A 15,389-nucleotide genomic window follows, 5' to 3' on the forward strand; every position below is an offset into this window, starting at 1 on the left:
TTACTGCAGTAGGTGAAGTGAGTTCAGCCGGAAGGTCGAGGGCATGTTCTAAGTAAACACAGAGCATTGCACAGAAATTAGGAGCTTAGGGGTCAGAAGAGTCCCCACTTGGGAGCGACTTACCTCTCAATTACACAGCAGGATGCAGACTGACCCAATGTGGCCTGAGGGAAGGGGCATTGGACTGGGAGTCACAGACCATCAGAACTGGAAGGGTTTGGAGAGGCCAGCTGGTCCAGTTCCCTCATCAGGCAGATGGGGAAACTGAGGCCTTGAATGAAGACGTGACTTGCCCAAGCTCTCAGCAGGAGTCAGCAGCTGTTTTCTAGGCCAGAGCCCTTTCCACTGCCAGGAGACATGTGCCTTTTCCTGTTCTGCCAGGACTGTGCTTTCTACTGGAGAAAACACAGACATAGGCCCTGAACTCATGGGGCTGGCAATCTAGTGGGAATGAGCTTGAGCTCATCATTAGAAATTACGCACTACAAGCAGATAACACAAGCACTTGCCGATTCATTGTAGTTCAGACTCCATTTTCTATTATTTTAAAAAAACACTTTTTTCTCTCAAAGGATAAACGAGAAAGTTATTTAAAATAATCTAGACAATATAGGGCCCCTCAAGGACCTTCTGTTTTACCAAATTTTATAAAATTATCTTGACAAGTAGGAGAGAACAAGGTTCTCCCACAACCTTGTTTTAGGAATAATGCATGGCCAGGAAACATAACAGGGCCCCTTCCACAATAAAGCCTATTCTGAGGAAGCCTCCATAGACAGACAGAACCATGACTCGGGGAGTTAGAAGAGCAGGGAGTCAAACCTGGCTTTCCTGCAGAGACTTGAGCAAATTCACTTGTACCTGTTTCCTTTTTTGTAAATTTGGTGCAATAATCCCTACTCTTCCTATTCCATAAGAATCAAATGAGTGAATAGATTAAAAACTGCTGTAAAATTTGTGTTTCTACACAGTAAATACAAAGGAGAAATAACCCCCAGCTTTTGAATAGTGTTTTGGAAGCACTTTCTTATAAATTGCCAGAAAAAACTGAGTAACATTAGCAAGGCCATACATAAGCTAATCAGTGGTAGGGTCAGAGTTGATGAGAAAACTGACATTCATTGAGCATCTGATGATACCAGGCAGACACTTTTTTTTTTTTGGAGACGGAGTCTCTCTGTCCCCCAGGCTGGAGTGCAGTGGCCAGATCTCAGCTCACTGCAAGCTCTGCCTCCCGGGTTCATGCCATTCTCCTGCCTCAGCCTCCTGAGTAGCTGGGACTACAGGCGCCCGCCACCTCATCCGGCTAGTTTTTTTGTATTTTTAGTAGAGACGGGGTTTCACTGTATTAGCCAGGATGGTCTTGATCTCCTGACCTCGTGATCCGCCCGTCTCAGCCTCCCAAAGTGCTGGGATTACAGGCTTGAGCCACCGCGCCCGGCCCACGCAGACACTTTTATTACTCATCCCATTGCCTTCATTACCACTATAATGTACTTATGAGCTAATTAGAGATGTGTTAGACATATGCCATTAAAGCATTTACTTCATTTGGCATTCACAGTAAGCCTATGAAATAAACATCATTGTTATCTCCATTTTACAGATGGAGAAGAAAATCTTAGCAAGGTTAAGCAAACGGTCCCGTAAGAAGTGGAGGCAAGACTTGACCATGGGTCTGAATGACTCCAAAGTTTGAGCTCCCAACCGCTGAGCACAACTGCGCTTGCAGTACTGATTCCTCTCAGACCCTTATGTCACTCAAATCCTCCCACAACCTGTGAGGAAGACATTGTATTCACTAGGAACTCTTTCTTTCAAATGATGACAAAACCAGTGCTGAGGGAGATCAAGGAGCTTCACTAAGATTCCTCACTCAGATGGTGGCAGAAACAGAATTTAATCCTCAATGTGTTAATCCTCTCTCCATCACTGTCTCTGTGCTCTTCCCACACCCATTCTTACAACTCTTTAAGCTCTGTCTCAAACTTTAGACCAGCATTTCTAGCTGTATTCAAAACTCAATGCACTTCAGTGCACTCTATATCTTTCCAAATCTACGCATCTTCACGTTCCTGATCTCAATTTCTGGGTTAGTAGCCAGTAAGTTGTCCTAACTAGAGCTTAAAGCATCTGATTCCTCCTTTTTCCTCTCCCATATGCAGCCAGTTCCTGTGGGGTTTACCTCTGCACATCCTACGTGCTCTTCCATAGCTGTCCAAGAGGCCTGTGGGCATTCTTGAAGTATACTACGCTCCACATAGTCATATCCAATCTATTTAGCACAGCCACCTAAATGGCCTCATTCAGCGGCTCCAGTTTCTTTTCACTTTACCAGTCCTTGATACCCCTTATGTAGCTCCAGATTAACCTTGCTCAAGCATACCCATGATTGTGTCACATCCCCGAACCTCACTGCCCCCTCCCTCCGTGACATCACAGCTTCTAATTGGAGGTCCTAGACTCAAATGCTAAAAGATGCCAGGCAGAAAACATGAGTGAAACAAGCTGCTATGAATTCTTTAGACAGAAATACACACTTTGCATGTTAAATACAGAGGGATATTCTTCACTCTGCAAAGAGATTTTTCCTGAAACACATGTCTTTCTCAGGAACTTTCAACTTTCCTATTTTTGATAGAGACACTGGGGAAAAATGTTTCACTTTCTTTACTGTAAAAGAAGCAATGGTGCCACGAAGAGGCCAGAAAGCATTAGTATGGGGGAGTTATAGGGAATGGTGGGGACTCTACCCGCAGGGCCACCTCTTCCTGGTGCTGGCTGGTTGTTGGAAGGCAGGAAGCTGCAAGATTTGCCAGATTTTCTAATATTCTAAGATAATTTGGAAATGTAGACTGTTGTGTGAGATTGGAAATTTTATGTTGTCATAATTCTTTCTTCTTCTTTTTTTACTCCCCACCCCGGCCCCAAATCATAGTACAAATTAGTATTAGGCTGGCTAACAAAATTCATCGGTGAAATTAATTCAACCTTTGACCACTTTTTTGCGATTTTGGGAGCACATGCTTAAACCCAAATTTACCAAACATTTCTCAGTTCACCCTCAGATAATCTTTCTGGGTTTTACCTCTCCCCAAAGCATGCCAACTCTGATTATTCTCAGTTTTGCATCATTCCCATCCTCTTCAACCTCCCTGCTTTGATGGTAGCTCTGCTAAGAAATCCTACTTAGGGAACTGCACTGCCAAATTATTATTTACCCCTCAAGACTAATCTCAGACATCAACTATTTCCAAAGCCCTCCCTGGCCATCTAGAAATGACCACTCCCAAACGTATATACTGACTGATACCCCTTGTGTTACTTTGTCTGGCTTTATTATGCACTTATTTCATCACATTCTATGGAACTCTGAATTCCTTGAGGTCTTTACAGTTCATTTTACTGTGAAGAATTCTTTTTGCTGGTCTTTGCACACCCAGTCTTTGGCATAGTCTCAAGCTTATGGTAGATTTTCAATAGGATTACTGTGCTTCATTCCATAGACAACGGGGAGGCATTGAAAGATTTTTAAAGTAGCATAATCAAAGCTATGTTCGATGAAGATCCTTCTGGATACTCATAGAAGGTAGGCTAGATGGGGAGAGGGTGACATCTGGTAGACATATAGAAGGCTATTACAATAGACTAGTTGAGAGGAATAAGAATTGGAACTAAGGAACTAAAGGTGGAAAGGCGGGAAGAAATGTCAAATACATCGAGGATATAGGGTTAAAAGGAAAACAGTGGCATTGCACTACATAAACATGCCATAGATGCTATTGAAATATTACACATGGTGACATAAAGAGGAAAAAAGAGAGTATCCAAATGCAGGTAATTTATGCTTCCTTTTACAGTGAATAGATGCCATGAAATGAACTTGAAATTGGAATGTGTAATCTGCTGTTCTCTTGGTGGTTCTGGTTTCTAACTATCTAAACTCTCTCCATAACCATAGCTTCACAATTTCTTTGTAAGTATAAATGAACCACTTCATCTGGTGCTCAACCAAAGGAACTTTAATTTCTTGCATTTCTGGAAAAAAATTCTTTTCTGGACATCTAAAAGATAATGCTTTACAATATTTAAGGGATTTTTTAAATGGTAAGTTTGACTATAGACAATATTTGTCTTATATTACAACATAAAAACCTAGTCATTCACAAGATGGGACTTCGCTGTTTTTAAATCTGTTAAGTAACTCTGTTAAATAAATGGAAGAAAAGACTGAGAATCTTAAGATGTAAATTCTGATACAAGCGTGATGTTGGCCAATGAATTGCCCTTCCCTGGGCTTTGGACATGATGATCATGGGGTTGGATCATGATTTCTACGGTCCTAGATGCACAGAATATCAAGGCAAAGTAGACCTTAGAGACCATCTGGTTTTACCCTTTGTATTTGACAGAGGAGGAAACAGAGTTCCTTCTAGGTGTAGTCCTCTGCCCAAGGTTAGTTAGTATAGAATGACACCCAGGACCCAGGCTGCCTGACTCTCTGACCAGCATCTGTGCTTTGCCTCTTGCCTGCAGCGTTAACCAGCCTGGATTCGTATGCCTCATCCGTGCACTACAGGAATCTAAACATTACAGCCACATTCCCAGGAAGCAGATGCTGCCGTGCAGATGTGCGTGAGTCTTGAAGACCAAGAACTGTGGGAAATCAGGCAGGAGAGGGATTTTCATAAATGTGAGCATCCGGACCACAGACTTGGGGGTCCTGCTCTTCTACAGGCTACTGATGAGCAGTATCAGCAGTTCCATCATCATTGCCCTGATGGGCCTGGGTGGGAAGGGCAGTTTGTGGGGTTGGGCTGGCTGGAAAATGTTCCTGTGAGTTCGAAGGTTTCTTAAACCCACTCCTATATAGGCCTGGGAGGAGAATTTAGTCATAGAGCAAAAATGCCTTAAAACAGGGAATTTTATCCTGCCAAAGGCAAGTCAGTGTTATTTTAAGTTGCTTTGTAAAGGACGGTGTTGGCATGATATGTTTACAAGTTCTGTGATGACATACCACCAAGGCATCCCCAACAGGCTGCAGGCTCCTACTGGAGTGCTTGCAGCTATGCAACATTGAGACACAGCTGCTGTAAACATAAGATTTCTGTTTTCTGGTGTTATCCTGACTATGATAAGGAGGGTTTGGTGGGGTCGTCTTAGAAGTTCTGGCGAGGAGGATTGGGATTATAATTCCAGAATTGAAAGGACCATGGAGATCATCTCACTCCACCCTCTCACTGAACAGAGGAAAAAACAGAATTTTGGAGAGGAATATGGATTTACCCGGGGGCCACATGGCGTATTTGCGCTTTTATTTAGACGGAAAGGGAAGAGTTTCTCTTCCATTTATGGCCAGAAAAAGCATATATGCTAGGGGCTAGCATTGGCCAGGCAATTAGAAAAAGTCAGTGGGTTTCAACTAAGTGTGGAAGACTTCTGGGTCTGGGATTTCAGAGGCAGAATGCTCACCCTCTCTCTGAATTCTGACCTCCTCTCTGTCCAATAGGAACATGACCTGAGCAGCAAGATTCAAGTCACAATCCCTCAAGGTGCTTCAAGGTAACCAAGGAGGATGAGCAAGCAGGGCCACCTACAGCTAGAGCAGCTCACTTCTGTCTCTTCTCTATGTTGGGCCTAACTGAAGATTTTCAAGAAGAAAATATAGGCCGGGTGTGGTGGCTTACATCTCTGTAATCCCACTTTGGGAGGCCGAAGTGGGAGGATCATGCGGTCAGGAGGTGGAGACCATCCTGGCCAACATGGTGAAACCCCGTCTCTACTAAAACACAAAAAATTAACCGGGCATGGTGGCATGTGCCTGTAGTCCCAGCTGCTCAGGAGGCTGAGACAGGGGAATCTCTTGAACCCGGGAGGTGGAGGTTGCAGTGAGCCGAGATCGCGCCACTGCACTCCAGCCTGGCAACAGAGCAAGACTCTGTCTCGAAAGAAAAAAAAATAAAAAAGAAAATGTGTACTGGGGAGAACATATTTGAAAACCACAACTTAAGATGAGATGCATCCCCGAGGGCCCCTGCAGCCTGACATTCTGTGAGTTCTCAGTTCTAGGAGGGCAATTCACTGGTTGTGTGTCGGCAGGGGCACGGGTGGTCTCCACATGAGCACCAGTAGTCAGCCAACCAGCATGCAGCGCCCTGCAGAGGTGAGGCCTGCTGGTGCCCCACGGCTGCTGGAACCTCTGCAGGAGGCTAATGCTGACATTTGGGTGGCTTTCTGGAAGAGAGTCAGTTGTGCAAGCGCAAGTGGAGAAATCTATCTCACCTCCTGCCGCCACCATGTTACTCTCTTCTTTCAAAGGAACTGGAAAAATGTCCCAACTCACAGATGCAAGGACCTTAGGGCACTTCAGGTAGGCAGCTCAGTCCCTAAGCTGTCTCAAGTAGACTACTTCTCTGTTATGCCCAGAGGTCTTCTGTCTAATTTTGGAGTAGAGAGGATGCTCTAAAATAATATTTTTCTCCACTCCATGTCATTTGGGGAGTTAGTGACAGATCTGAGACCAGAAAAGGAATTTTCTGAATTTCATGTAAGAGCCCAGGACCATACTGCCTCTTCCAGAGGGCCCATGTCCATCTACTTGTGGTTTCAGGAAGGAGTCTCACCACTCTAGATAGAAACCATCAACCAGTTTCCAAAATATTCTGTAGCCTAGAAAGCCAAGCTTTGGATAGAAGTCTATTCCAATATCTTTAATTCAGTGTTAGAAGAGGTCTTCAGATTTTATTATTGCTCTTGAAAAGTAGCATCGGTTTTTCCCCATTAACAAAATGCTGCTTTATGTCAGCTGCTTCATCTGCCTTCCTGGGAGGCTCCACTTATTTGGAGCAAAGAAGAGCTAAACCCTCTCTTCTGTGTTTATCACCTTGATAAAGGAGATCTAACAAGGTTAAATTTGTCTTCTGTCTGAAAAAGAATCAAATTTAAGAGAAAGAATTGCTCAATGAATATGAAGTTAAGAGTCAAACCTTAAGGAGGAGAGGGGGCAAATTGTGAGAAGAGGTCATTGCTACAACTGAGGAAAAATATTCTATAATTTCTGTGATCTTGAGTCTCAGGTACCAATAAAAGCTATTGGCACTGACAAAATTTCTAGATGGTTGACATGTTTGAAAGTGGAGAAAAATATGGTTAGAAAGTTCATATCGAGCCTTGTCTAAATCCATGGAACTTATTGTCATATTAAACCAAGGTTTGGTAATTTTTCTTCCGGTTAAGACCACTCCAACCAAAATATTAAAGAATGTCATGATTTTGTGACCAACATTAGTTGGGGGAATGGGCTGGGAAATTCCACTTAGCCTGAAGACCCACACCTATAATCTTTCTTATCCTGGAGTTTAACTCTGGTTAACCCTTTTATCCTGAAAGGCATAACTGACCTTTTCATCAGAAAGTTCAGTTTAGGATGATACATACTCATAGCCTCAGTGAAGACCTCTTGGTTGATCCTTGTGACCCTGAGAAATTGGTTCTATTTTTAATGAATTTACAGAAATTGCATCTAGATTACCAATCTACATTGTCTCTTAGAGCAACCAGTTCCACCTTTTGTCATTCTTTATCAGTTAGTCTTTTATTGCCATCACTGTTTTCTATCTTGTGCAATGGCTATTTTCAAGGCTCACTTTTCTTTCTAAGGGACCAGATCTTTTGTGTCCTAATATTTCCACTGTCCCTAGCACAGGGCATTCTAAGAGGCATCATCCCATACAGCAGTGGTTCTGGGACATTGAACAATATCTGGACACATTTATGATTGCCATAACTGGTTGGGAGGGGGGTGCTGCTACTGGCACCTAGTTAGGATAGAAGCTAGGGGTGCTGCTAAAAATCCCACAATGCTCAAGACAGCTTTTCTCAGCAAATCACCTGGTTCAAAATATCAGTAGTGCTGAGGTTAAAAATCCCTACCATGGAACACCAATTTTGGAAAATTTTTAGATGCAGAGACCTATTGTAAATGGGACATTGCAAGCAGACCCAACATATACAATGACAACACTCTACATATAAAATAAGTGGAAGCACAGTGCCTTTATATGCCCCTGCTGTATCCTGGGCTCAGTGGAGAATAGCTTGGGAGTTGTTTGGTGTAGACAAAAGAGCATGTGTTTCAAAAACACAAGGCATGGGTTTGAGAGCTTAATCCGTCACTTACCAGATGTACAACCTTGGGTGAGTTGCTTAACCTTCCTGGATTTATTTCTTTACCTGTGAAGTGGGGTCATAGCTCCTGTCTCAAAATTGTTTTAAAGTTTGAATGAGATTATAATTATAAAAGCACCTTGTAAACTCACTTCTGTGTTGTTGACCAAATATTCTGATTAATACAAGGTTAATTCATGTTGAATTACTGGTTATGGAATAATGAGTGTACAATAATACTAAAAATATCTAAATGCTCTAGCGTTGTTTGATGAGAACCTCTTCCAGGAAGCTGGAGAGAGCTTAGAAGGTAGGTTCTTAGGTCTCCACATCTTTTTTAACTAGATATAATTGCAATAAACTTGATCCCTTAGAAATATTCTGACCTTTTTCAGCTGCACTTTAAAAGAAGAACAGCCTCTCACCCATGGAAATTTTTTTTTGTGGGGGGTTCTCTAAATTCCAGGGTATATTGTTTTGATGCAGTCCTGCTCTTCCCCCATATTTACTTTTTACATCTACTTCTGATAGTGACCCTCTCCTCCCTACCCATGCTTTTTGCTGATAAAATGCAAACTCCTTGGCATGACATTCAAGGCCCTTAAGAATGTCCCCTCCATGCACCCTTCCTACTTCATCTCCGACTCTTTACTACTGTATACCCTGCACTTCCCATATACTTGATCATTATTTGGGAAATTGGACAATGCTTTCTAATGCCTCAACTTTGGACATAATTATGGTTCTGTTTCCATGATTACCGCTTACTCCGAGGTCTCTGCCCTTTTCTGCTCACTGAATTAAAGGTGACCTTGGAACAGAGACTGGTAGAATCATTAAAGGCTTTGAGAACAGGAAGAAAGAAGGGATGTTGTGTTGGGCTGAGTCATACTCCATCAGCTTCAGTTTCCTTCATGGACCTTTCTAGTTCTACCTATCAGCTTGCACTTAGCTTTCCACCTTGACATGAATTCATACCATAGTGATGTTGTGTGTCTCTCTCACTATATGCCACCCTGGAAGGGTCTAGTTTCATACTGCCTTGTCTAAATCCCAGCAGAGAGCCAGGCCCAGTTAGGGGACATCAGGAGTCTCACCTTCACATAGTCATATTCACAAAGGTAGGAGGATTCCAAGTTGAAGTGCATGAAGTAAAGCTTGATCCGAAACCCGTCTGGAACAGTGATATTCCAAGTCACCTCCGAATCACTGGGATAGGAGTCTGGATAACCAGGCGACTGGATCTGGCCAAACATATCGTTCAGCTCCACGGTGTGGGCTGAAGCCTTTGACAGGGAGAAGCACAGAGCATGATAGAGAAGCAGCCACCTGAAAGACATGAATGTAGGTCTACTTACATTTATAAACACAGGCCCCCGCCATTCATCTCAATCACAGCCAGGAGAACAAGATCTCAGCATGTCTCTCTCTGGCGTGCTGTAATTACCTTTCCCCTTCCGACTTTCCTCCTCGGTCTGTACTATGGGAAAATGGTAACTAGATAATATCTAACATTTCTTCTGGTTTTGCTCATTCAAAGCTCTGATAATAGTGTTAAATTTAAACTCCTAGAAAGTATCACATTTGGGAGTCTGACACTTCCATTTTACTGTCGAAAATGTAACTTTCATAATTAGGTAAAAGTTGATATTTCTTCAGCTTGGCTTAATTTAAGAATCATAAACTCTCGATTCTCTTTTCTAAAAACTAAATGATAATAACATGGTAATACTGGGATGAGGCTTAAATGCATTGATGAAATCTGTAGTACCTTAAACAGATTTAACATGTTGAAATGGTATTTCACCACAAACTCAGTCAAGTATGCAAAATCTTTAATAAAGAAGGAATAAGCAAAGCAAATTTTCTTCCTCTTAGTAAAAGGATTGAAAACCTACAACTTATTTCCTGTAGGAATCAGAGATAATGGACTAATAAAGAGTTGCAAAAGAGGCAAGGAAAATTCAATAAAACTTACAGAGCACATCACCATGGCTGACGCAATAACGAGGCAGAATGACCAAGGCTGGTCAAAGCCCTCCTGGTCAGTCAGTATTCACCACACCAGGCCTCTGTCAAACAGACTGATTCCCCTGTGAGGTCTGATGACCTTGAACTTAATGGTGCTGAAGCTGCCTCATCACTCCTCTCCTTATCATTTCCTGCTCTTGTTTCTGATTTCTGTTCATGGTATTACCATCAACCAGTTCCCTGGCCTGAACTTTAACCGTTCATCTTTTCATTTACCCCAGAGTCAATAGTTACCACGTCCTACTTATTCTGCTTCCTATGTTTTGGAAATCCGTCTCTTCTCCTCTCCAGTTAATTACATAGTTTACATTTTCTTATACGACTTATTGCTGTAGCATCCTAACAGATATCCCCGACCCACCCACCAACAGTCTTCTGCCAAAGCTGATTTTTTAAAACAGAGGTGACCATGCTGTTCTACTGTGTCTGCTGGGTAAAGTGTCTGCTTCTGGGATGACTGTTGAGGCCCTTTTGATCTGGCTGATCTGTCCTTCCCATCTCATCTCAGTAGCCAGCCCTGTGATCCCCCAGTTATTCTGGGGGCATGCCATGCCCTTTCATTCCAGCCTCATTGCATGTGCCCTGTTCACTTCTCACCTACTTATCCTCCACCGTCTTGCTTGTCCTCCACCATCCAGCTCAGAGCTTCCCAGCTATGGAGTATCCTTTCACTCCTCCACAAGCCACGGCTCCCTGCACATTTCTCTATTATTGCACTACATTGCACTACTTTAGTCACACCCTCTGGAGTGAAATGTACTTGGATTTAAGTCCCAATTCTTCCACTTACTGACTGTGAAAACTTGGGCAACAAGTCTCCCTGAGCCCCAGTTTCCTCTGATATAAAATGGAGATTATAATATCTAATTCATAAGGCTCCTATGAGCATGAAAGATGATGCATATAAAGGTCCTAGTATACAGTCTGATATATAACAGATTATAAATGAATGAATCCATGAAAGTGGGGCCTGAGTCTTAGATAGCCTAAAAAGTCAATGCTGGGAAACCATACCAGCATCTTCAGATTAACAGTGATATATTTGGTAATCAGGTGTCACGTTAATATTTACATAAAGTATAAATAGGTGAGTACAAAAAGTCTGAAAGGATATACACCAAGGTATTAACAGTAGTTATCTCTGAAATGGGAATATAAGTATTTCTATTTTTATGCATATAAAATGTTTACATTTGTCAAGAAGGACCATGTACTATTCTTTCAAGAAAAAGAAAGTAAATTTATTTAATTTTTTCAAGGTCCCTACAGTAGCAATATGTGACATTCTATGAAGAAAACAAAATATCTTAATCCCATAGCCAATGTCAATATTTTCTTAAACCAATCTGTGGAAGGAGGGCCTCAGAGGCAGAAGGAAGGGAAGGCATATGTCCAAGTTAACCTGCGAATTAGTTGGAAAGCTGAGTCAAAAAACCAGTTGGCAGGGCCCAAGCATCCCATTTTCAAGTGAGGAAATGAACCAATGTTAACAGGGCTGGAGTTCAGGTTCAGGCCTCCTGAGGAGGGGAGAGCACTGGCCCTGGGTCAGAAGAGCTAGATTCAGCTCCAGCTTTGACTTTATTTGTCCTTTCCATTTTAGGAGGTCATGGGAGGTCTTGTTTCCTCATCCATTAAGTAGTAATAATAACGACTTCCCACAGCACTGCTATCAGAGTAAAGGAGGATGGGGAAGTATTTTGTTAACTGTCTAGCCCTAACCAAACATTAGTTATGATTATTCCATCGCGCTACTTCCCGAAAAGCAAGAGTCAGGAATGAGCTTTGGTTCCTGAACCGGACTTCCCTATAATATCGACACTCAAATTATGCAAGGCTGAAAGGTCAACTTCCTCCATGTCTGCTTTTTCCAGACCACATCGAGGAGACGCTGAACCTCCTGAGGCCAGTTCTGTCAAGGACTGGCAGCAGAGAGCCCTGTCTAGCCCAGAAGCCCGGTGCCATGTGTGGTAGGCAACTGGTCAGCGTGGGAGGAAGGCCCAGGAAGCGTTCCCTTCTACTTTGTTTGCATCTCAAAATGGTTTCAAACATATGAAACAAATATCTCCCTTCATGTAATGGGCTTGAGCATATGTTTGCCTGCTCGCGTTAGGGGCTGTAAATTGAAGAATATAAGTGGCAGCTTTCATTCCTCGTCACACTCTCTGAATGTTTTTGGCTTCTTATATACCAGGCACCGGCTGTATAGTTTCTGACACCTGCTATCTATCCTCCGGCTAATCAAAAAGTTTAGCTACATTGCTGAAATGTCAAAAGCAATATACAGAGCTGAGATTTTATAGGCCCCACTGTAGGAACAGGCTAGCAGGACTCTGTAAAAATGCTTGCATAAATCTATGATTGTAGCATGAACGGCACTTGCTCTCTTCTCCATACACTCTCCGTACACGGCCCTCGTTTCAACCCACACCACACCAAGACTCCATTTTTGAATTGAAGAGTTGGAAGGGACTGCATGGATCCCTTACAGAGCACCCTAATTTGACAGATGATGAAAAGGAGACCCCAAGAGATGTCACATCATGCTCAATACCATATGGTGAATAACTTCAACAGAAGAAGGGAATAACAAGAGCTCACAGAAGAAGCTGGGTCCGTGCCCATATCATGCCCAGGCATCTGGCCAAAGCAATTAATTCTGTGAAAAATAATTTAAAAATCCATGGCTTTATGTGAAAAATTTAAAAATATTAATGCCAAAGTGTCTCCCCAGGAGATTCTGGTTTAATTCATCTGGGGTGAGACCTGAGCACTGGCATGTTTTAAGGCACCACAGATCGTTCTAATGTACAGTCAGAATTACGAGCCGTCAGTTTAGAATAATACGCTTGGCTGAAAGTCTAGTGGAATATAGTAGAAAAAATCCTGAACTTGGAGCCCAAAGACCCTAATTTGAATCTGCACCTTTTCATGATCATCAGTGTGGTCTGGGCAAGTTGCTTCACTGCGTTTATACCCACCACTTATCCATAAATCCTTACTTCATCCAGAATCTGAAAACCAGATGAGACAGTGCTCTTGAAAGTGCTCTGCAAACACTGAAACACTGTATCCATGTGAGACAAGACCTGCAGGAGACTTTTCTAGCGGAGTGCTTTTCTGGTAGTTGCTTGGCTATTCAAAAATTGAATTCAATTCAACAAATAGGTACTGAATGGCTAGTAGGAAATAGACATTATGTTAGGTGCTAGCCATACAAACATGAAGACATAGATCATGTAACTTAAGGAGCACTGAGATTTGTAAGGGGAGGTGGACATTTAAACAAGGATATACTACAAGGACAATAAGAGATGCAGCTTTAAGGGACAGAGACAGAACAAAGGACAAAGGAGGGGGTGCTCACTCCGGAAGATGGTGGTCAGGAGAGAGAGAGATACTTGTGCTAGCTTGAACGATCAGGTCTTCTAGGTGGAAAATAAAGAAGAAGGTTGCTCCAAGTTTAGAGATGAGCATATGCAATGATACAGAACTATCTCTTAGCCAAGTAGTTTGATATGGGCTGGGGCACTGAACGGTAGGGTGGGATTCAGACCAGATCATTGACAGATAAATGAGATGATCATTCAATGTAGATTGACATAAATCCCATTTTTTTTTTTTTTTTTTTTGGAGAAAGAAAAATGATGTTTAATGGCAGGTTTAAAATTACAATGGATTTAAAAAGAACAGAATTATTGCACTAACTTTTTAAAGACCTGGTTATCTCTCTGAACCACAGGTAATTGGAGTTCAAAGAGTTAACATAGTCTGAAGCCTCTCATTGGTCTCAGACCCAGAAAAGTTGCTAGGTTACTTTGCAGAAGAGAAACAAATAAAAACACTTTCCCAACTGAAAAGAAAATTATAGTAAAAGAGGTATTTAGGGACTTTGCACATCTGCAGAGCATTGTGTGTGTGTGTGTGTGTGTGTGTGTGTGTGTTTAACAGCATTAACACTTAAGTAATAAAAATAACTAGGGTGGCTGGGTTTTCAGACTTGCGGGAAAAAACTTGTATGAAAGGTCTGGTAAGTGTCAAATATAATGAGGAATAAGAAAGGTTAAAGAGTTTAAAACCAATTAGAATGTGAAGTTCTCGATTTCAGAACTCTAAAATCCTTTATTTTTTTTTAAGTGTGATATCTCTTTAAGAGCCATTTGGTGTACTTCATAGCCTGATTCATGCCACCAGCTGCCTCTGATTTCAATGAGATATGCGGAAAATTTGTAGGAAACTGTAAAATGGGGACAGATTTTTAGTTTTCTAAATTGAGGTTTAACTGGCAAACTTGTAAAGGTTGAAGAAACCACAGAGTCAAGCTATGGGAAGCTGGTTTCTTTTCTGGTCAGAACGAATAAACACACAAACACACATCTAACTCACAAAGTGTTGGAAGAGAGAAAGCAATGCTCTTTCCAGAGGAGGAACACGGAAAAATCAGCCTTGTGGGTGAGCAGGAGAAGAGTCACATTCGCCAGCAGGCAGCACCCTGCGCAGGCAGCGGGAGAAATCCGAGCTTCAGCAGCGCCCGAAGCAGGATTTGCACAAAGTCTCCCGTTTCAAGTTTTATGTCTCCCGGAGTCCTGGGGAAGGCACCCAGCCCACCCACAGCTCCCTTCTCAGAGCCCCAAGAATTGATGAGAACCCCCCTCTCTACCACACGCAGGACATACAGGTGAGTCTGTCCAGTGACAAGGTCAGACCCTCCCTGCTATTTGACACCAGGTCCCCAAAAGGGAACTGTGCCCTCTCCTCCTCTGGCACGTACCTCATTTTCCTGCCTTGGGTGCTCCCGGCTGCCCGGCCTTGGTCCTCCCAGCTTGACTTGCCTGTGAGCTCGTGCCCGGTGTGGTGTCCGCGATGCCTTATCTTTGTTCTGAGGTCCCTGTGTGTCTCTGGAATTGGCTGGCATTCTCCATTCAGGTCACGCCTTCCCCTGCCTGCAACAGATCCCCTCTCCCCCTCTCTCCCTCTGGCTTTTCCTCTCTCCTCTCTCTCTGCTTTGACTTGCTCTTGCACTCCCAGGAACCTGACAACAAAACCTGTCTTCTTCCCGAAAAGATCTGCTCCTTCGGTTCCCTCCTTTATCCCGTGTGACTGACTTCAGCCCTTGAGAGAAAATAACTGAGGGGCTCAAGCAGGTATTTGTATCACTCCGTGTGTGTGTGTGTGTGTGTGTGTGTGTGTGGAGA

At 42.8% G+C, this 15,389-nt stretch overlaps 1 protein-coding gene across 3 annotated transcripts in view; it reads right to left on the reverse strand.

Moving 5' to 3' along the window:
* Nucleotides 1-15,075, reverse strand: part of MASP1 (MBL associated serine protease 1) — a 72,335-nt gene extending 57,260 nt beyond the window's left edge. Inside the window, exons 1-2 of one of the 3 annotated variants that reach the window (XM_008009498.3) lie at nt 14,966-15,075; nt 9,264-9,495 (exon numbers count right to left, since the gene is read on the reverse strand). In XM_008009498.3, coding sequence (XP_008007689.3) covers nt 9,264-9,495; nt 14,966-14,970 — 237 coding nt within the window. In that variant the 5' untranslated portion in view covers nt 14,971-15,075. Of the gene's footprint in view, nt 1-123; nt 396-9,263; nt 9,496-14,965 lie in introns of those variants that run through there. The other 2 variants (XM_038003059.2, XM_038003058.2) reach the window with 2 other exon arrangements.
* Between the last annotated feature and the right edge of the window lie 314 nt (nt 15,076-15,389).

Source organism: Chlorocebus sabaeus, chromosome 15 (assembly GCF_047675955.1).
Source record: "Chlorocebus sabaeus isolate Y175 chromosome 15, mChlSab1.0.hap1, whole genome shotgun sequence".
In the NCBI taxonomy this organism is placed as follows: domain Eukaryota; kingdom Metazoa; phylum Chordata; class Mammalia; order Primates; family Cercopithecidae; genus Chlorocebus; species Chlorocebus sabaeus.